The sequence below is a fragment of the Oreochromis aureus genome, linkage group 3 (assembly GCF_013358895.1).
Source record: "Oreochromis aureus strain Israel breed Guangdong linkage group 3, ZZ_aureus, whole genome shotgun sequence".
Classification (NCBI taxonomy): Eukaryota; Metazoa; Chordata; class Actinopteri; order Cichliformes; family Cichlidae; genus Oreochromis; species Oreochromis aureus.
In genome coordinates this window covers 6,161,093-6,188,770 of record NC_052944.1, presented here as the reverse complement: position 1 = coordinate 6,188,770, position 27,678 = coordinate 6,161,093, and the positions used below count along the sequence as shown (strand labels likewise).

At 41.2% G+C, this 27,678-nt stretch overlaps 1 protein-coding gene across 6 annotated transcripts in view; it reads left to right on the top strand.

Annotated features, from left to right (window-relative positions):
- Positions 1-5,267: 5,267 nt before the first annotated feature.
- Positions 5,268-27,678, top strand: part of ehbp1l1a (EH domain binding protein 1-like 1a) — a 46,789-nt gene continuing 24,378 nt past the window's right edge. The window contains exons 1-13 of one of the 6 annotated variants that reach the window (XM_039609242.1): positions 5,268-5,647; positions 13,189-13,246; positions 13,545-13,640; positions 13,742-13,795; positions 15,196-15,374; positions 15,698-15,843; positions 19,988-20,056; positions 22,191-22,436; positions 24,518-24,580; positions 26,671-26,880; positions 26,997-27,140; positions 27,267-27,440; positions 27,565-27,624. In XM_039609242.1, coding sequence (XP_039465176.1) covers positions 5,544-5,647; positions 13,189-13,246; positions 13,545-13,640; positions 13,742-13,795; positions 15,196-15,374; positions 15,698-15,843; positions 19,988-20,056; positions 22,191-22,436; positions 24,518-24,580; positions 26,671-26,880; positions 26,997-27,140; positions 27,267-27,440; positions 27,565-27,624 — 1,603 coding nt within the window. In that variant the 5' untranslated portion in view covers positions 5,268-5,543. The remainder of the gene's footprint in view (positions 5,648-13,188; positions 13,247-13,544; positions 13,641-13,741; positions 13,796-15,195; positions 15,375-15,697; positions 15,844-19,987; positions 20,057-22,190; positions 22,437-24,517; positions 24,581-26,670; positions 26,881-26,996; positions 27,141-27,266; positions 27,441-27,564; positions 27,625-27,678) is intronic. The other 5 variants (XM_039609244.1, XM_039609247.1, XM_039609243.1 and 2 more) reach the window with 5 other exon arrangements.

Below are 27,678 nucleotides of genomic sequence, written 5' to 3'. Positions count from 1 at the left end.
GGATACTCCCACTGGGTTTAAATCTGGGACTCTCGGCCATTTGACCTTAGAACTGAAGAAGCTTCTCGGATGAGAGGTGAAACGTCTTCAAGCAACTCAAAGAAGTCCAGACGCTTTTCTTTGCAAACTCCTTTGACTATACAGACAGAAATATAATCACTAGAGAAAATCCCTTCTACGTGTTATTACATGTTAGTTTCCCCACTTTCTTCCCTGTGTTAGCACCTTATAATCTCTTTCACAGGCAGTAGTAAAAGGAGCTATAGCCTCTTTGTTTCCCAGCGGTGGAACTAAGGATATAATTATCAAATGATCAGTCACACTATGATACCCTGCAGTCAGGGGTGCTGCCATGGGTGTGGGACCTATGAAACCTTCGATACCCAACAGCTAGACTCAAAACAACTAGTAGCTCAGTGTTTCAAAATTTAAAAGAGACAACGGCTATCACAACTGGAGATCGATGACGTTCAACACAAATGCTACGACAAGGGAGAGCCAGGACATCAGGTCAGGAGGAAGATATCTTCACCCCCACCTGAGATTGGGTACCAAGTACGAGAACAGCCGACCTGAAAAACAGGATCACGGAGAAGCAGGAAACCTGGACCATCCGTGGCCGATTACCAAGACTACGTGAAGAACCCTCTGAAGGTCTGCTAGAAGAAGTGAAGGCAGCATTACGGACAATTCCTACTGTGACCATCACTGAAACCAACCAGTTGATCTACACTATGGAGACGCTTGGCTATAAGATGAACTACCAACTATGAACTATGCTACCAAGATCAAGGTAGCATAGAGGGACATTAGCCAACTATTAGAGCTGCAGAAAGATGTGATGAAGATTTGGTGTCTAAGAAGTACAGCAAGCTGTACTGAGCTGAGGCTTTGGAAACTGCCAAGCAAAGACTCACAGCATTGGCCAACTGCTTGAAGAGGGACACCAGAGAGATAGAAGGCAGGAGAATAAACCAGCTGTACTCCACTGAACCATCCAGGATGGTTACTTTTATTGGCAGGGTAGCAATACGAGAACATCTGTGCGGAGTACGGCCGTAGCAATAGCTGTAGCTGTATCGAATGAAAGCAGCATCAGGAAAAAGGAACACGAAAAGCTAGAGAAGTGCCACGGGCTGAGAGAGGATTTCGAGAAGATTTGGATGGTGAAGGCAACAGTGGTACTAGTGGCAATCGGAACAGTTGGTGCAGTGACGCCCAAGCTGGGCGAGTGGCTCCAGGAGATCCCAGGAACAACACCTCCGTCCAGAAGAGCGCAGTCGTAGGAACAGCTAAGATGGACCCTCAAGCTCCCCGTCTGTGGTAGAGGACCCGAGCCTGAAGGATAGACCGCCCGCAGTGCCCACTACGGTACTTTAATTTTACAAATCTTGCCAACCCTAAAAACACAACATTCTTAAAAAAATGAATCAATAAATTTCTTATAGAATTTAGGAATTTTTTTTTAATTATTATTATTATTTTTAACATTGATTGGTACCTTACACCAAATACAAATTCAACCCTCTTTACATGTTTACATGCTGTAGTGCCATATTTTGGGAGCATTTCAAGTTGCTATGCAATAAAATACAACCATTATATCCCACATTTTAATAATATGTATGTATTAAGTCCATAGTAACTACATAAAGTGCTAAAATGTGCAAAAAAATACAAAGAAATTGAAAATCGTTTTTGTTTTTTGTTTTTGTTTTTTACTCATTATTCCAGTTAAAGAAATGTCAAAGATCCCTCAAAACTGTAAATGCAAATGTAAATTCACAGTAAACAGCAATAACAGCTGTGGGACTTTACAGGTTATTATTCTCTTGCTTATAGCAGCAAGCCTCTGTAACACAACACATGCAGACGGATTATATTGACTCGCTGTTCATTTCCTATTCATTACTGTAACACAGCGGTCCCCAACCCCCGGGCCTCGGACCGGTACCGGTCCGTGAGTCGTTTGGTACCGGGCCGCGAGAGTTGAGGCTCAGGTGTGAAATGTATGGTTTTCAGGGTTTTTATCGGTTTTCAACGTTATTTTGTTATCGTTTTTATCGTTAACTCGGTTTTCCTGGGTCTTTTCACGTGTGTTATGAATAAATCTTCTTTTTTTCGGTACCGGCACTAGTTTTATTTTGTTGTATTCATCCGCGACACCTCATTGCCGGTCCGTGAAAATATTGTCGGGCATAAACCGGTCCGTGGCGCAAAAAAGGTTGGGGACCGCTGCTGTAACACACTTTAGGCAGAAGAGCATTTTTAAATATTATCCGCATATATTTGGATAGTGTTTCTATAATTTACCTCTACAAAGCTTTATGGTGTATTTAGTTTGTGTTTAGCTCATCAGATTAAGAAAACATACTCCTCTGTTTGACCTGGGACCTGCAGGGTGACGTGCTCTAAAACTCCTGTGGTACAGCTGTGTACTGTGGGTGTGGAAAAGAATGATCATTGTACTGTCTGATAATATCTACATGTAGTGAGAAAAGCAGGGGTTCCAGCCAGTTTCCTCATGCAACTCTGAAACAAAGGTCAAACTAAGACTATTCACATGTAACACATTCCTCTCTGTAATGTGTTACATGTTTGGATCTAGATAAGAGCACATTTAGAAACCAACCTATTATCAAGATGGGTTAAATGGATACCATGGTCAGCTGTGTCAACTCAAACTGTGCAGTCAGCTTTTGCCTGATCTTAAAGCTTTGGTGTTATTATTGTTCTGTTTACAGTAAAAAGCGGTAAAAAGCCACTGCACAGACCCAGAAACCAGTGGAGCATTTGTACAGTAATCTATTTTCTGGCGCTTACCCTTGTCCAGATTGTGGGAACAGTGGTCTAAGCAGAGATTCTCAGACATCACTCTCTGCAGCCATGTTTTCCAGCTCTTCTGGTGGGACCCTGAGACATTTTTAAGGTGGGCAACATAATCTGTCCACCGTGTCCTGGGTCTAGTGTCTCCTCCCAGTTGCACATGCCCAAAACACCTAACCTAGACGGCATCCAAGAGGCATCCTGATCAGATATTTTTTTGTTGTGGAACATAAGGATAAGTGGAAAAGAAAGGATGGATGGATGGATGGATGGATGGATGGATGGATGGATGGATGGAAGTGCAGTGGCTCTAGTCTGAGACTCTCCTAAATGGCCAAGCTCTTCACCCTATCTGAGGTTACTGGAGGCCTTACTGGTCCGATCCATGATTGCCACTAAAGTGGGGCCTTACTCTCCCAGTGTAGTGATTTGGGTCTCGTGGATTTGGAAAACAGGAAGTCATGATACATTTGACATGAAAATATAAAAATATAAAAATATAATAAGGTGAAAATCCCCTAGTCGAAGTTTTTCTTCAAATGTTTTAACAAATGAGAAAGTATGTTACTTTCAGCTCTCAAATGTATTTTCTTTTTAATAATTTACAAATATTATCATTCTTTAGACTCTGCATGTAAAAATATAAAAGGCTAATGCCTCTGTGTGTGTCTCAGAAGCTGCATTACATCCTTCATGTGCTAGCAACAGATTATAAATAGACTGACACCTAAAGTGGAAAAGTCCCCCCAGCTGAGGGGGGCTCATGACAGAGGGAAAGGTTTCCTGCCAGACTCACAGTTAGTTTCTGTTTTACATTTACTCCTTGATAAAGTCTCTCAACACAGATCATGCAGACTTACTAATCATCGTTTGGCTCCACTAATTGCTGCTTGAGTATAGGCCTGCATCGGTATTTTCACAGGTCTTATTATATTAGATAAGAAACCTACAGCAGTCTGTCATCTAAGTAACCTCCAGTGACATCGTTCTGTTTACTTCTACAGCAGAAATACTGTCATCTCTTTCATGCTTTGTCAATTAAAGCTAAAACATCTGAACAACAGCAACAATGTTATTATCATCAGATTATCCTCCAGGATATGAAGCTACTGCATGTGTGACATGTTAAATTAATCCGAGCTATGTCAAGGCACCCATAGTTATAACTGTAGTGAAACAGGAAGTTTAATAGGGTTAGAAACAGCTTTCATTAAATAACACATCTCCAAATTATATAAGTTACACTACCAGCCAAAGGTTTGGACACACCTTCTCATTTAATGGTTTTTCTTTATTTAAGATACTTACGATAGATAGTAGATACAAACTGAAGAACTCAAATATATGAAGCAAGATATTATGTAGCAAAACAGATTAATAAATATCTCTAAATATGTTTTATATTTTAGATTCCACCCTTTGCTTTGTTGACAGTGCTGCAAACCCTCGGCCTTCTCTCAGTGAGCTTCATGATGTACTCACCTGACATGTTTCACCTCACAGGTGGGCCTGTCAGGGTTCATCTGTGGAGTTTCTTTCCTTCTTAATGGTGTTGGGACCATCAGCTGTGTTGTGCTTTGAATGTGTCCCCATGTGCAGACACAAAAACCATCAAGCCCTACGATGAAACTGTCTCACATGAGGACGCCCCAGGAAAGACCAAGAGTCCCCTCTGCTGCTGAGGACACAATCATCAGAACCATCATGGCTACCACAGCATCCTGCAGCATCATCCCATCCAGTTTGTGTTTAGTTGGACCATCATTTATTTTCCAACAGCACAATGACCCCAAACGCACCTCCAGGCTGTGTGAGGGCTGTTTGACCAAGAAGGAGAGTGATGGAGTGCTGACCTGATGGCCTGGCCTCCACAGTCACCTGACCTAAACCCAGTGGAGATGGTTTGGGATGAGATGGAGCGCAGAGTGAAGGCAAAGGACCAACAAGTGCTCAGCATCTCTGGGAACTCCTTCAAGACTGTTGGAAACCATTTCAGGTGACGACCTCATGAAGCTCATGGAGAGAAGGCCAAGAGTGAGCAAAGCAGGAATCAAAGCAAAGGATCTGAAATATAAAACATGTTTTGAGTTATTTCACACTTTTTTGTTTACTACAGAATTTCATGTGTCCATTCATAGTTTTGATGCCTTCAGTGAGAATCTACAATGCAAACATTCATGAAAATAAAGAAAAAACATTAAATAAAAAGGTGTGTCCAAACTTTTTACTGGCAGTGTGATTAGGAGTGAAACCACAGTGTAAATACTGGGTGGGGCTTTTCTGTGTGGTTTGGCTGCTCTCCCTGTGACGGTCTCCTTTGACTTCCTCTTACTTATTTATTAATTTGTGCCAAAATATCGGCATTCTAATGGAAAATGCATGATTATTTTTGTTAAAACTTTTGTTTTAAATACTCACGATGAGATTTAAACTGTAAACTTCCTCCTTTTTGGAGGATGGGTGGAAGTTGGAAGAGACATTTGATTTTATTTTGAAAGTCCCAATCACGAGCGTTCCGGTTTGTCCGCGTTAACTTTACGATATGTGACGGGAGTATTTGTTTTGTACCGTGTCTACGGAGCGAGCACTGGTGAGGATCAGTCATCGAGGCAGGTGGAGTCTCCCATCCACTCCCCGGTGAAGGAACACGGAAGAGGGGACACACCTTCCCTCCGTGTAATTTAGCTTTAGCGTGCGTGACTGGATCGAGCCCGACCATGACTTCGGTTTGGAAACGGCTCCAGCGGGTAGGAAAGAAAGCGTCTAAATTCCAGTTTGCGGCTTCGTTTCAAGAGCTGATTATAGAATGTACAAATAAATGGTGAGTGATTTAATACTTATATTTGTCAATATTTGATAAGTGTATATTTGTTGTGCACCCCGGCACTCCTCCGTGGCGTGTTGTCTGAACGTTAAAGAGACTGACAGAGAAAGTGATGCCAAACTCCGGTCAGACGTGAACTTCTCTTTTCAGCGAGTAAAACTTGTGAAACTAAGTGTATCATTCACACTCAGGTCACACGAGCTGCTGTATTTATCAGTGCGCGTTAACGTCTTATTGACAGACTTAATACAATTACTCCATGTAATTACAGGTCGTCGGTACAATTCTTCAAGTTTTAATGTTCAGAAAAAATAAATGCTGAAAGCTTTGTTTTGCTGCAGAGAGAGCCCGCCCCATTACTTCCGTGTTTGTTTTCTTGTTATACTGTAAGAGAACTGTAATTGTTACCATGTGGCATCCTAATAACCATGGCAACGGGTCAAGCTGACTCCAAAAAACTGTCGTGGCTGTGGGAGTGAGTGGTGGTGCAGTTGAGTGTCACCGCTGGTGTCACGTGTGCAGGTGGCAGGATGAAGCATCTACGCCATCATCATTGGCTGAAAGTAGATTTTAGGACACTGAGGTCATGGATAAAAACTTCTTATAAGAAGTTTGAGGCCAGGCCCAGGTCTGCAATAACTGTTGGGAGGAGTTAAAAATATGAGGAAACCTTTTTATGAAGTCAAACAGTCATTTGTGCCTATTTCTGCATTTTAGCTAGTTCCAGTATAGCAGCGCTCCAGATTCAAACTTTCCCTGTGTTTTTGTGGCACGCTCATAATGTGATCCTGAGTGAGTGCTGGGCCACCACCAGCTGACTTTACACTAACTGGTCACTTTTTGTGAGGCTGGGTTCTAAAATAAATCAGCCACTTTAATCACACTGGATCTCTGACATGTGGCATACAAAGTGCACATTTAAGAGTATTTTGTCTGTTTATTTCTTGATAAAATTTAAATTTACAATAAAGATTAGACAGCCTGGGGAATACATTTCATTACAGTATCTTTTGGAAGCTGCTGTAACATAATTCCTCATTGCTACTCTCTCCAATACGCCCCTCCCTGAGCCTGGTTCTGCTGGAGGTTTCTTCCTGTTAAAAGGGAGTTTTTCCTTCCCACTGTCGCCAAAGTGCTTGCTCATAGGGGGTCATATGATTGTTGTGTACTGTGGTCCCTCTGTGAAAGAAAGCCTCCAATCAGAAGCAGTTTACTCCATGCTATAACTCTCAAACGTGCACCTTGAGATGAAGTGGCATCTCACTAATTTAGAAGACCTTCATTTACCCAGGAAAAATAGTTTGTTGCTCTATTAAAAAGTCCTCTGTAAAACTGTGACATCTCACTATCATCATTGATTGAAGAAAATAAGAACAACCCCAGGGTTACTCTTCAGCACTGGTTGACAAAAGAGTCAGTGCTTTGTTGAACAGAGTATTCCTTTTACCTTAACTAGTATTGAATTCACTAATTTCTTTACTAATAACATTTTAACAATTAGAGAAAAAAATAACTTAGCACCAGATATATAATATCTACAGCTACTTTCAATACTATTTATATTAATTTAGTCTTTGTCTCTGATTGATCCTACTGCATCAACCTCAGTAATCACTTCCTCCAAATCATCATGTGTCTATTAAAACCAACCAGTAAGTAGTGCAGAGCTTAGATGGAGCTACTGGGTGTGGGGATTAGCCCAGTACTAACTGCCTGAAAAGCCCCCGAATGTCTACCCTTGTTCCTCTGACAGAGCCGGTACAGGCCCAGCTGTCATCAGCCCCGTTTGCTAACAGATTGGTGCACTTGGTAACTAACTGGGTTAAATGTAGTGTCCTGGAAGACTGAGCCCCAAGGGCTGGATTAACCTGTAAGAGTTATTCATGCTAATGTAGATTAATACTCAGGTTTTTACAGTTCCCTTTATAAAGGCCATGCCCACAATTTAAACCATTTAATGAAGGATATTTTATTAAAGCAATATATTAGGAGCAAAACAAAAGCAGAACCAAATAATACTAATCAGAAAATAACAATCAAATCACCTCAGTTATATGTGTCTGATTAACCCACTGTAAGCTAATGCTGAGCTTGTTCTGATCCTTGTGAAGAAGGAGGTTAGAGAGAATGGCCACACCCAGTTTCATACCTGCTCATCCTTTCTTCCCCCTTTTTACGTCACATCTTCTAAGATAACGTCTGGTCTCACCTCTGGAATCACCCACCGCCCACCCATACCTCATCATCCTCTCTGTCTGTCCGACTTTTCACAATACAGGATTTAAAACAAACTTTAAACGTTAAAATTGCTTCATTACAGTTTCCTCTTTTCTATGTTATTCTTATGGAATGCCAGGGCGGACATAATGAATTAATTAAATACACCATTAAATAATTAATTAAATGTGTCATAAATATTTATTTAATTATTATTTCCAATTTTAATCAATTATTTAATGGTGTATTTAATTCATTCATTATGTCAGTCCTGGTATTCCATATATTCTTACCATAGAAAGTTTCATTACATGAACATTCAGTCGCATATTTGTCCTTATGTTCCATTAGTTTATACAATCTCTCTATCATGATCTTATTCTTACATGAACATCCATTTTAGCTTAATCCATTTTAATCCAGTTACAGGAATACTTTCTTTTACTGGTTTTCTTTAAAACTGATCACAATATACTCAATACAATTTCTTTTATTCAGTCATACATTTATAAAGTCAGACATTCACTTAGATTAGTGGCTCCTTGGTCACACACACACACACACACACACACACACACACACACACACACACACACACACACACACACACACACACACACACACACACACACACACTCACTGATTATCTCTCTCTCTCTCTCTCTCTCTCTCTCTCTATATATATATATATATATATACAGGCAATTAAGAATTAAGCAAAAACAAATATGAATTATGGTTGTGTATCCTTAAAAAAACATTTTAAAGGCTTTTTAAAAAGTTCTTAAAAAGCCTTCACTTGATCCAAAAATGAGAGTCCTGACAGGGACTAGACAGAGAGAGCAGATTTCTCCTGTTTTGGCTTCACTTCATTGGCTTCCTGTTAAATCCAGGATTCAAAATCCTGCTCCTCACATACAAGGTCTTAAATAATCAGGCCCCATCATATCTTAATGACCTTGTAGTACCATATCACCCTATTAGAGCACTTCGCTCTCGCACTGCAGGCCTACTTGTTGTTCCTAGAGTATTTAAAAGTAGAATGGGAGGCAGAGCCTTCAGTTTTCAGGCCCCTCTTCTGTGGAACCAGCTTCCAGTTTGGATTCAGGAGACAGACACTATCTCTACTTTCAAGATTAGGCTTAAAACTTTCCTTTTTGCTAAAGCATATAGTTAGGGCTGGACCAGGTGACCCTGAATCCTCCCTTAGTTACACTGGAATAGGCCTAGGCTGCAAGGGCTGGCTTGCTTTTGTCCTGTCTCCTTCCTTTCACCTCCAACTAGTCCTGGCAGAGAGCTGTCCCTCCCTGAGCCTGGTTCTGCTGAAGGGTTCTTCCTGTTAAAAGGGAGTTTGTTTCCTTCCCACTGTTGCTATTTAGTGTCATCTAACTTAATTATAGGATGTTGTAGGGTCTTTACCTTACAATATAAAGTTCCTGGCCACTGTTGTTGTGCTTTGGCGCTTAAAAATAATGATTGAATTGTAACATCAGCATGTAGTGGTGCACAAATCCAAATAATAGAATCTTTGAGTGAGTCTACCAGTGAGAGATGGGGCCTTAAATGAACCCAAAAAGCCAACTGGCTCAGTCACTAAAAGTTTTCTTTTCTTTTGTTACATAGCTGGATAAGGACGCTTCTCTCATTATTCCATGACAAATTAATCCGATCAGATATTTGGATCTGATCCCAGATGTTGAACTTGAGTTTGGTATCTTTGAACCAGAATTCTCAGTATGAGAATAAAGGAATATAAAGGAATACGTTATTAGGATGATGATTGCCAAATTCTTTAAGAAAAACTACAATATTTTGCCAAGTGAAGAAAATTCTTTAGGAGGTCGATTTATAATTGACTCTACGAGCCAGAGACATCTTCATGAATGAACCATCAGTCCCAATTAGCCTCTTCCAGAAAACATCTAAAAGCTTGGTATTTGCTCTGTATTTCTCTCCTCTTCAACAGATTGAATGATTAGTCTGGTTTTCAGTGTTCAGGACAAACTTGTTCCTCTTGACCATTTCCAGTTTATGTATACAGAGGAAATTGTCCTTAGCTTTAGAGCTGCTGTCTTAGTTTTGGCATGTAGGAGTTCCTTTAATTCCACTGGCATTAGTCATTGTTCAGTTAGCGTCAACATGTGTTTTCACTCCTCTGGCCCCAGCTTGTATTTTGGCCTGCCTTCCTTTCACACTATTTATGCTTTGTGGTATTTTAGAGAGATTTGTCACATGTTGCATGCTCTGTACTGGGGTCAGTGGTGTCTGTTAAGGCAGTGTTACTGGATATCCTATGACAGTACACTGTAAAAGGTAATTATCATGTAATCTCGTCCTTTGTTTTTGGGCTCTGAAGGAATCTCTGAGGTGTGAGTGCCTGAGGTGCTTTTAAGCATCTTTATTTTGACCCATGGGATTTTCTTTTCTGGATTTCATGCCAAGAGAATTAGCTCAAAGCCCATATTCATGGTGAACAATAAAAACACACACAAATCAAGTTTATTACTGAAGTAAATTAAATGCCAAAACTAACACGGTGACACACCAACTCAAATTAGGATTCCTAACTACTATCACAGTTACAGTATAAACCAGTGTGACTAGTTGTGTTGTGAGTTTTAAAGTAATGAACCATAACTTTGATTTGAAATGTTACAATGTTTATTTTCATCACATAATTTCAGCGTTCTGTAAACACACATAAGTGACAGAAATGAGCTTCTGCATGATTTCAGCCACAGTCGGGCCAAAGGTTTTGACACCACGACTAAAACGAAACTTTTATTTCTTTGCCAGCAAAAAGTTTTTGAAACTTTTGAATTATAATAAATTATAATAATTCTATAATAATACATTTCTTCTTCTTCTTCTTCTTCTTCTTCTTCTTCTTCTTCTTCTTCTTCTTCTTTTCATTATTATTATTATTGTTATTATTGTTATTATCATTGTTATTATTTACATTAAAAACTGAAGCAGCAAAGTGTAAAAAAACAACTTTGTGTCACTGCTAAAATGTTTGCTCATGTCTGTAGGATATAGGACAAAGATGCAGCCAGTTCACACTGTCACACTGCCTAATTTGCAACAAGAGGCTGTTAACAACATACTTCACTTTGACCTCCAACTAAAATGATCTCAATAAATGGAATAAACTGCTGTTTTTTATAGCCAGATTCATCATATAAACGCCCACATTTCTGCACTGATTCGGCTTTGACGAAAACTATTTTGATCATAACTAATAGAAAAGATTCCCAGAACTACAAATTGAAGTAGAAAGTTGTCATAAAGCATAACCAAATTGCTCTAAATCAAATAAAAAATACAATGAATAAATGGAGCATAAAACTGTTGAACAGTTGCCCAAATTATCAACTAACAGCTGCTTTTGGTACGAGACTGTGAGCAATGAGTGAGAATGAAAGCAACGGACAGAGAACAGAAATGGACAACACGCTTTACAGAGCTTAGAGCAGCACCTGCTGCACTATTTATAACAGACATGTTTCTGTGCTGACCTATAAATGTACAGGCCTGTGGTGGTTAGTAACTCAGTGTAGAGACACAAACATGCCTGAAACAAAACATTTACAGGTACCAGCAATGATGTATAAAATGCGGTGTTACAATGTAACCATATTAGAGGATGCTTTACAGTTTGAGGAGCATTTTATCACACAGTCTAGCTGATCCATATTTAAAACATTCTTCTGATAGACTTGTACAATGATTGTGATGCCACAGAAATGACAAGCTTAAATGCTTCCCCCACACCTACGCATGTGTCTTACCCCAGGCTGTAGAAACGATGGGCCAGCATGAAAACTGAAAGGAACATGGAAGTGCCTTAAACCTAAAAACATCCTTTTAAAGTATACCAAACCCACCTAACCGTAACCCATAGATGTGAACCTGAACCTTGACCTTGTGAACTCTTTTCTGATGAGTTTACAGGCTTAGTCACTCACTGAGGGGTGAGGGGGGTAGCTCAGGTGGTAGAGCAGGTCACTTACTAACTGGAAGGTTGATGGTTCAATGCTGCTCCAGTCTGCATGCCAAATCCTTGGGCAAGATATTAACCCCATGTTACTCTGTGATGCATGAATGTTAGGTAGGAAACAGCGTAGAAAAAAGTCCTTGTGTGAATGAGTGAGTCTGCAGGTTGTTTAAAGTGCTCTGTAAGAACCAGTCCACTCAAAGGAGACACTCTCCCACACCATGCCTGTTCAACTTTGGGAACGGGTGGTATTCATTGGGTGTGAAGTCCAGACTGTAGGCTGGGTGATGAAGTTTCAACCAAAGTTTTGTGACAGTTTGACGGGCGACGTGTGGATGGACGATGTGTGGACGCGCGGTGTCGTGGACAGTGCTTATGCACAGTGTGGAGCTGTGATTTGGGACCGAAAGGGGGTTTTGTTGGTTGACTTTCTGCCTGTTGGGACCACAATAAATGCTGACAGGTGCTGTGACACACTGGAAAAACTCAGAAGGGCATTTCAGAACTGGAGAAGAGGAATGCTGAGCAAGGGCGTAAGCATGCTTCACGACACCGCGCGTCCACACGTCGCTCTGTTCCAAGACTTTGGTTGAAACTTCATCACCCACCCAGCCTGCAGTCCGGACTTCACCTGTTCCCAAAGTTGAAAGAACATTTGTCCAGAAGGTGATTCTGCGGTGGCGGCGGTGAGAAGCTATGACATGGGCACAGCATCTACAACAATGCATCGATCGAAATGGCGATTATGTAGAAAAATAAACAAGTCTTCAAGCTCTAAAATGATGTAAATATTATGGAAAATAAACTGTTGTTTGTATTTCTAATAGGAGTCCTTACTTTTGGGATTGCCCTCGTATGTTTCCGTTTCTTGTCCATTTAGGTTCCCCTTTTGTCTTTGTCCTCTGTGTTGCTCTGTGTGTTTGGCATGTATGTGTGTGTGTCTTTGTGTGTTTTACACAAGGTCTGACCAAATCGTAGATGCCATCATCATCGTTGCCACACAGATTGCAATGAAACGGGCAAAACATGTCAGTGTTTCTGCTCACAACAGAGTCAGTGTCTACTGTAAAAACATAGATTTCACATACAGCCTGGGACTTGTTACCCACATGAAACTGAAGAGACATTTACACTAAAAATCTGCAGTCTGGCTGAAGTGAAAGTAAAACTTCATAAACTGGTGAACTTGTTTATCTGTGTGTATGATATTGATGCACAGTCTGTGTTGAAAAAGGATGTTAATTGTTACTGTAATGTACTCACTGTATGCTGCTAGAAACAGTAAAATACAGTATATTACAATATACGCTCTGCTGTTATTCAGGCAACCGGACAAACTGAGAGTGGTGTGGATCAGAAGGAGCAGACGTCACAGCACAAAGGTAATAAAAGGAGAAACAAACGAGCGTCTTTACAAAGCAGTCAAAGGAGCTGGTTGTGCCAGCGGTACATGAGAGCAAAATCTGACCTGTCATAATATACAACCAGTGTTTCTAAGGGAGCATCTGACAAATAGTGTAGTTTTTACATTGGGATTAGTCATTACTAAATATTTCAACCTATCACATTAAAGCTAGCAATGAAAACATACCACATTTTCCACTTTGGACTGATATAATCCACTTTAGTAATTTGCAGCCTTTTCTTGATGCTTCTTGTTTCTGTTCTGCGTTCTGTCAGCTGCACAGCTGGCAGCCAGGAATTCAGAACCCCTACAGAGGCTTGGTGATCTGGCAGGTTCCAGAGAGTCTAGATATCACGGTCACACTCTTCAAGGTATGGAGACTGTGCAGCTGCAGCTGATTAATTATATGGATTATAGATGGGGAATATAATATGTCATTTAGTCATTCAGCTAATTATTTATGTATTGACAGGAACCAACTGCAGAGGAGTTTGAAGACAAAGAATGGACTTTTGTCATTGAGAATGTAAGTCTGATCTATTTGTGCCAGCCTTCATATTGTGGTATGATCATAAACACTTGAAACTTGACTACCTGGCTAATAGGACATAGAGGCGTTCTGTGGCAATGACACGGGACGGCACGGCACATCTTTAAAACCTCGAATTTGCACATGTAGCTGTGGTCAGACTGTGTCCAGCACAGCCCTGTACTTTCTGACACAATGGAGCAACAACAAACTACGCCAAATTAGAAGATGCTCTCACCATTATGAGTACCATACACCATACCACCATACACCGTTATGAGTAGCAATGGCAAGATGATTATGTGACTATCTAGTACCGAAATGATGGGACGAGAAAAGTAGGAAGTAGAAACAGAACAGTTTAGGATCCAAAGCACACCGAATCACCTATGAACGATGGCGGGGGCAGAGGGAGTTGGGCGTATCTATGTCAGATGACGTCTGGGATTCAGTCCTTACTTTGGCAAACTCCACGTCGCTCTGCGCCCGCTACTCGTTATTGCAATTCAAAGTAGTGCACAGGGCCCACTTCTCTAAATCCAAATTAGCTACAGTCTATCCTAGCTTAGACCCTCGCTGTAACAGGTGCAGGTCTGATGATGCCAGCCTTACCCACATGTTTTGGACCTGCCCTGGCAAATTTTTGCGAGGAGGTTTTCTTCACTCTGAACAAGACTACGGGCCTGAAACTGGCTCTCAACCCCCTACTTGCTCTCTTTGGTACAGTGGGTGAGGATGATAAGTATATTACCGGGGCGATATACTTATTAACATACTGATGAGGTGGAAGGCCGCTGCCCCACCCACCCATGTTCAGTGGCTGATCTCATGTCGTGTCTCAGTCTCAGGTCCACGGCTCCATCCAGAACCAAAAGGGCACATCTGGTCAAATCTGGAGTCTTTTTTCAGACAAACTTCTCTAACCTTCAGTTTCAGGATGTTCCTGCTGACTAACTGGTTTGCTTATTCCATAGAGGTCTGATGTGTGTCTGTGTTAATGGGAATGTGAAGCTCAGTGGTGTTGCAGCTAACTTCTGTGGGGTTTGTAAGGAAAGGGTTTGTTAGTGTTAATCGGCCCTCCTGGGTTGTGGTTTTTTGTTAATTTTTTGTTTGTTTTCTTTTTTTTCTTCCCCTTATTTTCTAACATGAGAAGCTCTGTTTTATATTCAATGTAACCAGTTTTTGTGTTTCCCTTTTTTCTTTTCTTTTTTTCGTAAACTGTATCCATAATCACTCAAAAAAATATTTAGAGTAAAAAGATGGCGGGGGCACTGTTACGGCATGTCATACTGTATGTGGTTAGCCCTCGAGATCTGTTGTTGTTGAGTGGGGACTAATTATCTTTGTGATTAATGAATGTGTGTGTATTCAAACTTGAACTCTATTTTTTTTATCAGGAGACAAAAGGATGTAAAAAAGTGCTGGCGTCAGCTGATGTCAATATGAAGAAGTATGCAAGTGCCACACCAGCCCAGTACGATTTAACACTGACGCTCAAACCACTCTCTGTGAAAGTGGTGGAAGCCACACTGAAACTCAACCTGTCTTGCATCTTTCTCAGGGAAGGCAAGGCCACGTAAGTCAACTCAAGAAGCATTTTTATTTATTATTTTTTATGACGTTCCAGGAGCAGTGAAAAGTACTTTTCTCTGTAGATTTCCAACCAAATCTCCAAGTTTTACTGGGTGGATTATGGCCATATGTGGTCTGTAAAAATCTCTTTGGTTAAATTTGTATCAGGACATTTGAGCACAGCACGCTCAGATCAGCAATTTGTGTAACATCTAGTGTGACATCAGCACCTTTGCATTGAATCTAAAACTTTCTGTTAGGTATGTGACAATATTAGTGGAGCTGGATAAAGGTAGTGATGTCTGCTGATTTGTTCTTTTATCACAGGGACGAGGACATGCAGAGTTTGGCCAGTCTTATGAGCATAAAACAGAACGATATCGGTAATCTGGATGACTTTAATGACAGCGATGATGAAGTCAGCGAAGAGAGAAGGTCAAACTTTGGAACAGGACAAATGACTTATGTTACAGGTAAGACTTGTGGGGATACCTGTGCACTGATTCAACCAGGCTAAAAATGACAGAAGACAAAATACTCAACTTTTAGGTAAAAGCAAAGCCTGGAAGACACACAATGTCTTTTTGTTTATCTGTATCACACTTTTAGTAGGTGATTACAAGTAGTAAATGTAATGATGAGGCCCAGATATGACGGCTAGATAACAGGGTTATATCATCTCCAAAAGTTCAGGTTCTGTGTTTGCTGCATATGGGACTGCATGGATATGTACTGGTCAGAGTGCTGGTACATGTTCACCACCAGAAGTACCTTCGAAAGGCTTGACAGCATCAGAACTAGATGATGAGACAATGAAATAGGGTGGTCTGGTCTGATGAATTAGGATAAATACCTGAGGCAATCTTAGATAGGTCTACAAGTGCTTTTAGTTTTTGTAATTATTTCAGCTGCAAGAGTCAATGCATGCCTGCACTTTTTAGGTTTTAAAATTTGCAGCAAGAAATATTGGATTTAAAGTGCAAATATCTATCTAAAAAGACAAAGATAACCTGAATAAATATAAAATTCAGTTTTTAAATGATGAATCATTTATTAACAGAAGAAAACTATGGAGATCTACCTGCCCTGTGTGAACAAGTAGTTACTCCAATTTAGGTCTGGGCGATATGGCCTAAAATCCATATCGCGGTATAATTTGAAACATGTGCGGTAACGATATATATGGCGATATTTTCTTTTCTTCTGTATACCATATTTTCCGCACTTCAAAATGCTTTAATTTTCTCAAAAATCAACAGTGCGCCTTATAGTCCGGTGCGCCTTATGTATGAATCCTTGTTGTGCTTACTGACCTCAAACTGATTTTATGTGGTACACAGCGCTCAAAAATCTGTCAAAAATGTACGACTTTGGTAAGCTACGAAGCCGCACCGCTTGATGGATTGTCGGAGCATTACGGCTACTGTAGTCAGGAGCCTCGCGGAGTAATCTGGGTCCTAAACTTCGTCTTCTTCACGTCCCAAAGTCAAATGATCACTGCGGGATCACTGAGAGTTAAAAACTGTCTGAATTCTTTCATCTGTAATAAAATGATCAGCGTTGCTGCTTTACCAGGTGTAACAATTAAGTTTAACATCCAGGCATCCATGAAAACAGAATTTATTACATTTAATGGAGTTAGAAGTTAGCAGGAAGTTAGCTCGCTAGTTTCCACCTAAATATGATATAGCATGTTCAGACTGAGAGATTTCTGAAACATTCAAACGTACAGCTCTGCTATCACTTCCAACATAAATGAAGACAGAAAACTAAACAGCAGTGACGTTTGTAGGTTACTGAAGTTGGGCTAGCTCAGAGGTTCCCAAAGTGTGGGGCCCGCCCCCTAGGGGGGGCGCAGAGCCATTGCAGGGGGGGCGCGGTATGAAAAGAAAAAAAAAGAAGAGCGCTTGGACACTGTGGACAGGTTTTTGACGAGGCTCCCACATAAACGCAAAGCAGGAGATGAAGCATCGCCAAATATGTTTCCAAACCAACTTCCTTCCAAGCCAAAGACAGGAAAATATGGTGAAGCATATCTTCCCTTTGGCTTCACCTGCACAAGTGCCAAGGTAGGTCTCCCCTGCAAAATTAGTTTCCCTTTGTCGGGAGCAGCGCTGGGCTCTCCAAATCACGGACAGAGAGGCACTTTTTGAAAAATGTATTGATAGCAATGTTGAAAATTATTACACAGGAAAAAAAAAAACTACACGTAAAATAATTACACCGTGACGCCTCTGGCTTTCTAAATGGAGGGACAGTAACTGCGTGTGTATATGTAAGCGTGTAAAACCTGAAGATACTCAGATTAACAGTAACAGGATTTTGTCTCTATCTGCCATTCTGCAATTCACCTCATGTAAACAATAACGTGGCGCACAGCGTGACATGAAAAGAGGCACATACCTTTGACGTTGCGTGACGAACTCTGTATTCCTCGTACACACGTAAACGCAAAAAAGGAGTTTTAAATAATCTCCGTTTTCGGTGAATCGCAACGCCGTTTACGTGTTGACGAAAAGCCCAAACGCATAGAAACAGCTGAGTTTTCAAAAATACCCGTGTAGGTGCGGACGTAGCGTATAAGAGTTAGTAGTATATTTTATTACTACCTGTAATTTGTTGCAGATTACTTGTATTTGCGTAATTGTTTACTAAATGTTTGAGGTGTGAAATAAACCGCAATGGAGTTTGTAAACAAAATATGGGTGTGTGTGTGGGGGGCCTGGCAAAAAAAGTTTGGGAACCACTGGGCTAGCTGGTATGTAATGATGTGCTATGTGATCACTAGCTACACAGCTATGTTAGCATAGCATAAACACAGTGAAGCTGGAGGATGAACGCTAACTTATTTCCACTCGATAAAAGTTAACGTGAGGGTTCCCGATGGTTAGGGACAAATGCAATCGCCTGGCAGGATGCTGTAAATGGACCAAACTTCAGTCAGGAGAACAACTGAGATAATCCATCCACAATACGAGGTTAGTCATTAATATACTGCAACAACATGGGAATAGAGCAGCTGCCAGAGGATTCCGCATTAATGAATCAATGGTAGGGAAGTCGAGGAAGCGCAGATTTTGGCTTTCTTCATATTCCAAAACGTGCTTTGTCTCTTCGCTGTTACTGCCACCCGGCATAATTTGCAGATGATATTGCATGTAGCCGCTGTGATGCTTTCGGCCAAAACAGGCGCAGCTTGATGACACCATCAACATGCGCTATCGCAGTAGAGCAGTACTCCCTACTCACATTATTAAATGTTGAATTCAATGTGATTGACAAGATATCGTGGCACTCGGGCCTAATTACTGTCAGACCTACGAATCAAGAAATCACTTGACTAGAACCTGCGTGACAAAGTGATGCTGACTAAATAAAAGCAGGATTTCATGCCACGATTGAAAGAAACTGGAAAACAGCTGAGCAACGTAGTCATTGACTTCTATCAGTCTGGAAAGTGTTTGGGACTCCAGCCAACCAACAGAGGTGATCCTTCTCTGGAGTGGCCGGCCTATAACAACAATATTACTCTAAGTGCACAATCACGGCTCATTCAGGTGGCCTTAAAAGATCCAGAACAGCATCTAAAGAACTGCAGGCCTCACCTGCATCAGGAGAACTCAAGAACTCAAAGGCTCGTCTCGCATTAGCCAACAAACTACTTGATGACCTCCAAGACTTTTAAGAAAATATTCTCTGACCTGATGACACAAAAGATTAACTTTTTGGAAGGTTTGACTACAAAAACTAACACTATATTTAATAAAAAGAACATGATACCAACAACAGACATGGAGGTGGTGCTGGGATGGTCTGGAGCTGCTTTCCTGCTTCAGGACCAGCAGAGATTACTATGATTGATGGAACCATGAATCCAGAAAATCAGAGAATCTCCAGCCAGCAGTTCAGGGCAGGAAACTCCAGCACACTGGGATTATGCAGCAGGACTATGATCTGAAAAACACACCAGCAAGTCCACCTCTGAATGACTAAAACAATCTGCTAAAAGTCTGAACTCTGCAAGGAAGTGAGCCAAAATTCCTCCACAGCGATGTGAAAGACTCATTTCCAGTTATTGCAAACACTTGATTGTAGTTCTTGCTGCCAAGGGTGGCACAACCAGTTATTAGGTTTGGAGGCAGTTAGTCACAGTTAATTCAAGATTTAATTAGGCAGCAATTACTTTTTAACAGAAGGCCAGGTAGATTTGGATGGCTTTGTTCCAATAATGAAATCGTAACTTTGTTGTATTGCACTGTATTTTGTATTTATTCTCCTTATCTTTGGCTGATATTAAAATTTGCTTGATTTGTAACAACAAATCTGAAAAAACTAAGAGATCTGGAAAAGGGCACATATTTTTTCATGGCACTTCCAAACAGATTTGTTCTGTTTCTGGTAGATATGGAATCAAGGCCACATGAATGAAGCGTTTTAGAAACTGTTTGTAGCTTAGACTCGTGTTGCAGGGAGGAAATTATGCCCCTTCTCTCTATTCTGTTTCTATTTGAACTTATTTTCCTTAAATGTTGCTGCTTCCTTTTTGGTTTCCTATATAAAATGTGCTTTCCATTCTTTTAATCTCTCTGCCTGCTGTTTTCTTTCTTCATAAAAAAGCCTCTGCTTCCTCCACTGAAAGAGTTCATGATCTGGCCTGGAGGCCTGTAGTTGAATCAGGCCCCACAGGTAATTCTAACTTCTGTGAATTTATTACAATTTCTCTTCCTCCTTTCAGTTCCTCTCTTCCATTTTCCACACTCACATATGTTTTCTTAAAAATAACACAAAAACCCACTTTCATATCTGCATCTGTGACTTTCCTTTAACCCTCTAAACCAGGGTGTCAAACTCCAGTCCTCGAGGGCGGGTGTCCTGAAACTTTTTCATGTGTCCCTGCTGCAACACACCTGAGTACGGTTAGTAGGTCATTAGCAAGACTCTCTATTCAATTCAGTTTTATTTATACAGCGCCAAATCACAACAACAGCCACCTCAGACGCTTTATACTGACTGTAAGGTAGACCCTACAATAATACATACAGAGAAAAACCCAACAATCATATGACCCCTTATGAGCAAGCACTTTGGCGACAGTGGGAAGGACAAACTCCCTTTTAACAGGAAGAAACCTCCGGCAGAACCAGGCTCAGGGAGGGGCGGGGCCATCTGCTGCCACCGGTTGGGGTGAGAGAAGGAAGACAGGATAAAGACATGCTGTGGAAGAGAGACAGAGATTAATAACAGGTGTGATTCAATGCAGAGAGGTCTATTAACACATAGTGAATGAAGAAGAAACACCCAGTGCATCATGGGAATCCCCCAGCAGCCTACACCTATTGCAGCATAACTAAGGGAGGATTCAGGGTCACCTGGTCCAGCCCTAACTATATGCTTTAGCAAAAAGGAAAGTTTGAAGCCTAATCTTGAAAGTAGAGATAGTGTCTGTCTCCCGAATCCAAACTGGAAGCTGGTTCCACAGAAGAGGGGCCTGAAAACTGAAGGCTCTGCCTCCCATTCTACTTTTAAATACTCTAGGAACAACAAGTAGGCCTGCAGTGTGAGAGCGAAGTGCTCTAATAGGGTGATATGGTACTACAAGGTCATTAAGATAAGATGGGGCCTGATTATTTAAGACCTTGTATGTGAGGAGCAGGATTTTGAATTCTGGATTTAACAGGAAGCCAATGAAGGGAAGCCAATACAGGAGAAATATGCTCTCTCTTTCTAGTCCCTGTCAGGACTCTTGCTGCAGCAATTTGGAGTAACTGAAGGCTTTTCAGGGAGTTTTTGGGACATCCTGATAATAATGAATTACAGTAGTCCAGCCTGGAAGTAATAAATGCATGAACTAGTTTTTCACTCTGAGACAGGATATTTCTAATTTTAGAGATGTTACTCGAGAACTTGACTGCATGCTGAGGTGGCGACCCCTAACCCTACTCAATTAAATTTAAATAAATGTAAGTTTTTGAAAAAATGTACAACTAAAAGTACTTTTATTGCACCATGTTCATTCACTCATGAGCTGCTGTAAAATGAATCAAATGGCTGAACTGTCACCTCAGCATGCAGCCAAGTTCTGCAGAGTCTTGCAAATGACCTAATAATTTTATTCCGATGTGTTGCAGCAGGGACACATGGAAAAGTTTCAGGACAGCGGCCCTCGAGGACTGGAGTTTGACACCCCTGATCTAAAGCCTAACCTGTCGCCGTGCATTTTCCAATGTTTTTTTCTAAACATATGTAACTCCTGAAGCATTTGCTGAAATGAAAAAATTCATTTGCTTCCTAAAAGCAGTGACTTTGTGCTTTTCAGTTTTATTAGGTACATTACGGTAATCCCAGGCACGGTGTTGCATTAAAGTTTGGTTGAGAGAAGAGAGAGAGAGTGAGTGTGATGGAGCTCTGCAGAAAACAGACATTTTATTGGCATTTGGTTCTTTTTTTGTGTTTTTTTAAAACATTGTTTTGTTTTTGTTGTTTTCTGTGTTATTTGACAAGATCTGGATGTGGCGCCTTGCCTGGGAGGACCATAGTGACCCTAATATCACTGAAAAGCACAGAGTTGCTGCTTTTAGAAACCATTACAATTTTTTGATTGGGCCACTGGAACAAGAGTTATATTAGTTTGACCTAAAGGTTTGGCCTAAAACTGATTTGATGGGTTAAAATCAGTGTCCAACATGACCTTTTTATTTGTTAGAGCCAGTCATTATTTTTTTTTTATTTCTGCTTGTTCTCTGTTTCCTTCTGACCTTTATTTCATTTCTTTATTTTCCGTCTTCTCCCTTATCCCTGTGCATTCGTATCTTTCACTCAGTGACCCCAGAGACTGATTGGAAAAGGTCTTCTGGCATTTCTTCCACCTTTTCAGCACCATCGTATCCTCTCCTGTCACTGCCAGTCCCTGATCCATCTGCTCCATCGTTCTTATTGCAAACCCACGCACAACCGCCAAGCACTACCCAGCCAGCTCGGCCCTCTCCCGATGCCTACTCATTGCCAGCCTTTACACACTCTCACCTTCCTGTACTCCCCAAAATCTTCCAGCACACTGTTGGATCAGGTACTCGTCAACAGATGTTACTAATTTTGTGTGCTTGCCTTTCTTCTCTTTGACCCTGAGAGCCCATTTTTAAAGAGATTATCTGCATTTGATTTAATGCATCAATGCATCTGTTGCATCAGTTGCAGAGCTGAAGCACTTTCTGTTAAAGGAGTGTATTTTCATGGATTTACACCTATTCTTAGTAAAGTTAGGATGAAACTACAACTCGCCATATCAAGTTGATATTTCTTTCTCATTATATCCTGTTGTGATGCTGGAAGTCATTGTTATAGCTACAGGGAGTGCAGAATTATTAGGCAAATGAATATTTTGTCCACATCATCCTCTTCATGCATGTTGTCTTACTCCAAGCTGTATAGGCTCGAAAGCCTACTACCAATTAAGCATATTAGGTGATGTGCATCTCTGTAATGAGAAGGGGTGTGGTCTAATGACATCAACACCCTATATCAGGTGTGCATAATTATTAGGCAACTTCCTTTCCTTTGGCAAAATGGGTCAAAAGAAGGACTTGACAGGCTCAGAAAAGTCAAAAATAGTGAGATATCTTGCAGAGGGATGCAGCAGTCTTAAAATTGCAAAGCTTCTGAAGCGTGATCATCGAACAATCAAGCGTTTCATTCAAAATAGTCAACAGGGTGGCAAGAAGCGTGTGGAAAACCAAGGCGCAAAATAACTGCCCATGAACTGAGAAAAGTCAAGCGTGCAGCTGCCAAGATGCCACTTGCCACCAGTTTGGCCATATTTCAGAGCTGCAACATCACTGGTGTGCAATACTCAGAGACATGGCCAAGGTAAGAAAGGCTGAAAGACGACCACCACTGAACAAGACACAAGCTGAAACGTCAAGACTGGGCCAAGAAATATCTCAAGACTGATTTTTCTAAGGTTTTATGGACTGATGAAATGAGAGTGAGTCTTGATGGGCCAGATGGATGGGCCCGTGGCTGGATTGGTAAAGGGCAGAGAGCTCCAGTCCGACTCAGACGCCAGCAAGGTGGAGGTGGAGTACTGGTTTGGGCTGGTATCATCAAAGATGAGCTTGTGGGGCCTTTTCGGGTTGAGGATGGAGTCAAGCTCAACTCCCAGTCCTACTGCCAGTTTCTGGAAGACACCTTCTTCAAGCAGTGGTACAGGAAGAAGTCTGCATCCTTCAAGAAAAACATGATTTTCATGCAGGACAATGCTCCATCACACGCGTCCAAGTACTCCACAGCGTGGCTGGCAAGAAAGGGTATAAAAGAAGAAAAACTAATGACATGGCCTCCTTGTTCACCTGATCTGAACCCCATTGAGAACCTGTGGTCCATCATCAAATGTGAGATTTACAAGGAGGGAAAACAGTACACCTCTCTGAACAGTGTCTGGGAGGCTGTGGTTGCTGCTGCACGCAATGTTGATGGTGAACAGATCAAAACACTGACAGAATCCATGGATGGCAGGCTTTTGAGTGTCCTTGCAAAGAAAGGTGGCTATATTGGTCGCTGATTTGTTTTTGTTTTGTTTTTGAATGTCAGAAATGTATATTTGTGAATGTGGAGATGTTATATTGGTTTCACTGGTAAAATAAATAATTGAAATGGGTATATATTTGTTTTTGTTGTTGCCTAATAATTATGCACAGTAATAGTCACCTGCACACACAGATATCCCCCTAAAATAGCTAAAACTAAAAACTACTTCCAAAAACATTCAGCTGTGATATTAATGAGTTTTTTGGGTTTATTGAGAACATGGTTGTTGTTCAGTAATAAAATTATTCCTCAAAAATACAACTTGCCTAATAATTCTGCACTCCCTGTAATGTTGCAATAACTGAAGCTGAAAACTCCCAACTTTAGGCTACTCCTGCCATCAAACTCATCTCCACTGCACGCTCTCCTTCACCTCTCATGTGCATTTTCATAAACGCAGATTCAGTCAGTATTTAATCCTGTCTTCTGGTTGTAGTGCAGTTAACAGTCTGCATATTCTCACTTGCTCTCATTATTTGTCTTTTGTCTTCACACTGCTTTCTTTGCTCTTCTGATTCTGGCGCTTCCTGGACATGTTCTGCTGGCGTCTCGTGGACATTTCAGCTCCTCAAAGGCCCCAAAGCTTCCATTTTGGCTCCTCTTCAACTGAAGGCTTGAAGGCCCAAGGTTTCCTCTCTTTAATTTCTTCACAATTCCCCTTTAACCTCTGATCCATCTTTCTATCTCCCTCAATCCTCGAATTCCTTGGAAACACGTTTGTTTTTTACAAAACAAACCTCTTTGCAAGGAATCCCATTCTACTCTGTTCTTATTGACATTAGAGCAGATGCATCATGTATAATGGTATTTATATATTTAGGCTAATGCTGCACTTCAGGGAAAAACATCCATTTAAGCAAACATACCATAAAATGTATAAAGGAAATAAAATCTGATAAAACCAGGTAAACTAAAGGTGGGCCCACACAGGAAGTGATACTTTGCTCTGTCGCTTTAGTTGGTGGCTAGCAGCTGATGTTCCTGTCTTAGGTTGCCTGGGTAACCATTTCATGGATGTGCTGTCCTATCCAACCAATGCTATCCTGGAAATCTTGGTAGTTGCTTCTTGTCTTGGAATTGAGAAAGGTTTAACTCAGGACCTCCTGCTCCTCCCCACGCCCACTATTAGACACTTACATGGAGAAACCTTCTGAATACAAGCTCTCTCACACACACACACACACACACACACACACACACTATTGTGGTTGACTGATGCCTCTAAACATATGCATTATTAGCTCTGTATGCTGCTCGGTAACATTCGATATTTATTGCTCACTGTAACTGATGCTCATGTTGGTTGATGCTGTGGTTTCCCTGCTGTGTTGATTCTTTTTTCAGCAGGTGATCGAGCAGATTTTCAGTTTCTTTCTATCTTTTCTCCCTTGTCTTTCTCTTTCCTGTCGCCCGGTCCTGTACGTTCTGATTGTAATAAAAAATATAAATAATAAAAATTGAACAAACTATGACAGTCAAGTGGACCAGTATAGCAAAAGCCGTAGTGGTCCACTTGGGAAAATAAATTTGTTGGGCATTTTTCTTGGCTGGACGGGACAGGCAGGAGTGTTTTAAATATCTCCGTCCAGAATTTACCGAGACGAGGACGAGATCTATAGCCTACACATGGGATTTAAATCAGGATAGATCTCAGCAGTTTCTCTTTGCACACAGGGATGATGAACGAACTCTTCTCAGAACTGATTCCCATGTGTCATCCTTCAGTCGCCATCCAAGGTCCTCTGTTATATTGTTGAGCAGAGTCTTTGGTGTTTGATGTGAGAAATCGATCAGGTTAGATCGAGCAAAATGTCTAATCTGAAGATACTTAAAATCTGGTTACCTGTGAGACCGTACCGTTGTTCCAGCCGGGTAAATGAAGCAAAGACTGAAGGGAACAAAATAGGGGGATTTATCTTTGTTAGTTTGCCAAAGGAGATGAGTATAATGGTTTTATAGATGATAGAAAGCATTCACTAAACCTACATCTAGAAAGGCTGTAATGTAAATAATCCCATTCTCCCTGGTGGAAAGCTTTCTATGCATTGAGAGACAGGATAATCTGTCTGAGAGAGGGAGGCCTGCACAATATTCCAAATAAAGAGTCCATGTCTTCCTATGATAAAACCAGTTTGGTCCTGAGATGTGATAGAGGGAAGCCGAGCATGTTGGTAGGTGGTTAAAGTGCTTTATAAATAAAGTTGACCCATCGCTTCACACGCTGTTCCTGTCTCAGTGGCCTCTGACCCCACGGCACTGCTGGTCACTTCCTGTGTGGACCCATCATTACAAGCATAGTTTACATATTGAGAATGAGCTAAATTATTATTTTGACTCTCATTCAGCATTTGGGTACAAGACTTACTGATCTGAATGTATTTTGATAACAGATCAATAAATTAAGCATTGACAGAGCTCTGATGTCATAGCTTTGAAAACAACAGTAGAATAAATACTTTCATATGTTAAATACAAAAACTAAATCTAACCTGGAAAAGTTGTAAAACTGCTGCCAAATGTAGTGTTTTACACAAAGTAGTGTGTCATGCAGCAGATGTTATATGTAGTATTCTGCATGCACAGGTAAGCTTACCTGGTTTCCTTAGTATATTTTCACATGTGAAAAGTTTGCTGTCTTGATTATCACAATGATGCAGCGATAACTGTCTTTTCTTTTCTTTTCTTTTCTTTTCTTTTCTTTTCTTTTCTTTCCTCAGCCTGTCCTAGTGCACGTACAGAGCAGAGTGGTCCTTCTTTTTCCTCTGTTTCCTCCTCATCATCCTCAGCTCTACTCAGCTCTTTCCCTATACCTCCACCACGTCTCAAAGCCTGCTCCACCTCTGAAAAGCTTGCCCCACCTCTGCTAGAGTCTGATATGGGGTCTGCCCATATCAGACCTACAAGTCTCCCGTTTTCCCCAGAGTCAGGTAAAGGCACAGAGATGAAAGTGTAGACCAAGCAGATATTTTCCACGCCCTTTACTTTGCCTTTACCTGTGGTTTTTCCTTACTCTGTCCTCCCATGTTTTCCCCTTTGTTTCCAGCTTCCTGGCAGACTGAATGGAGGCCTCCTAAATCTCAGGTCCCTCTAGCACAGCTTGCCCACTCTCCCACGTCTCTGCATCCCTTTGTCAGTGATCCTGGACAAGCTGCACTTCTGCAGAAAAAGCAGAGACTAGAGATGCCATGTAATTCTGCTCTACTTTAAACCCAGCTCCAGTACTCTGCCATGTTGATCAGAGGCTGCTTGCTGTACTTCTGTCTCTTTCATTCATTTGTCTCGGTTTTTCCCTTCTTGTTTTCTTTCCTATCAGCTTCATCTTCTCCGCCCACTGCTCAGCCTTTAGATGAGAAACCCAGCGGAGGGTCTGGATATGTTTCTTTTTGGAAACCTCAGGTCACATCTGCATTAGAGACCCCCTCACCTTCTCTGCATCTTTCCTCTGCTCATGTGTTTCCTTCTCTTTCAGTCTGTGAACATGATGCAGGTACATGCACATGGTTAGGTTCAGCACAGACAAGAGTGTAGCCACTATGCTAGCGTGATGGCACATGAACCTCGTTTTTTAGCTTGATTTGTAAAATCGTATCTTTGCTTTTCCTTCTTATTAGAGTTCAAAAGACAGCTGAGCACTCTGAATGAAGAGGATAACCAGTGCACGGCACCCACAGGTAAGCATCAAGTCAGCATTCAGTGGGGTAAGGCCTACAGCACTGACTGCATGG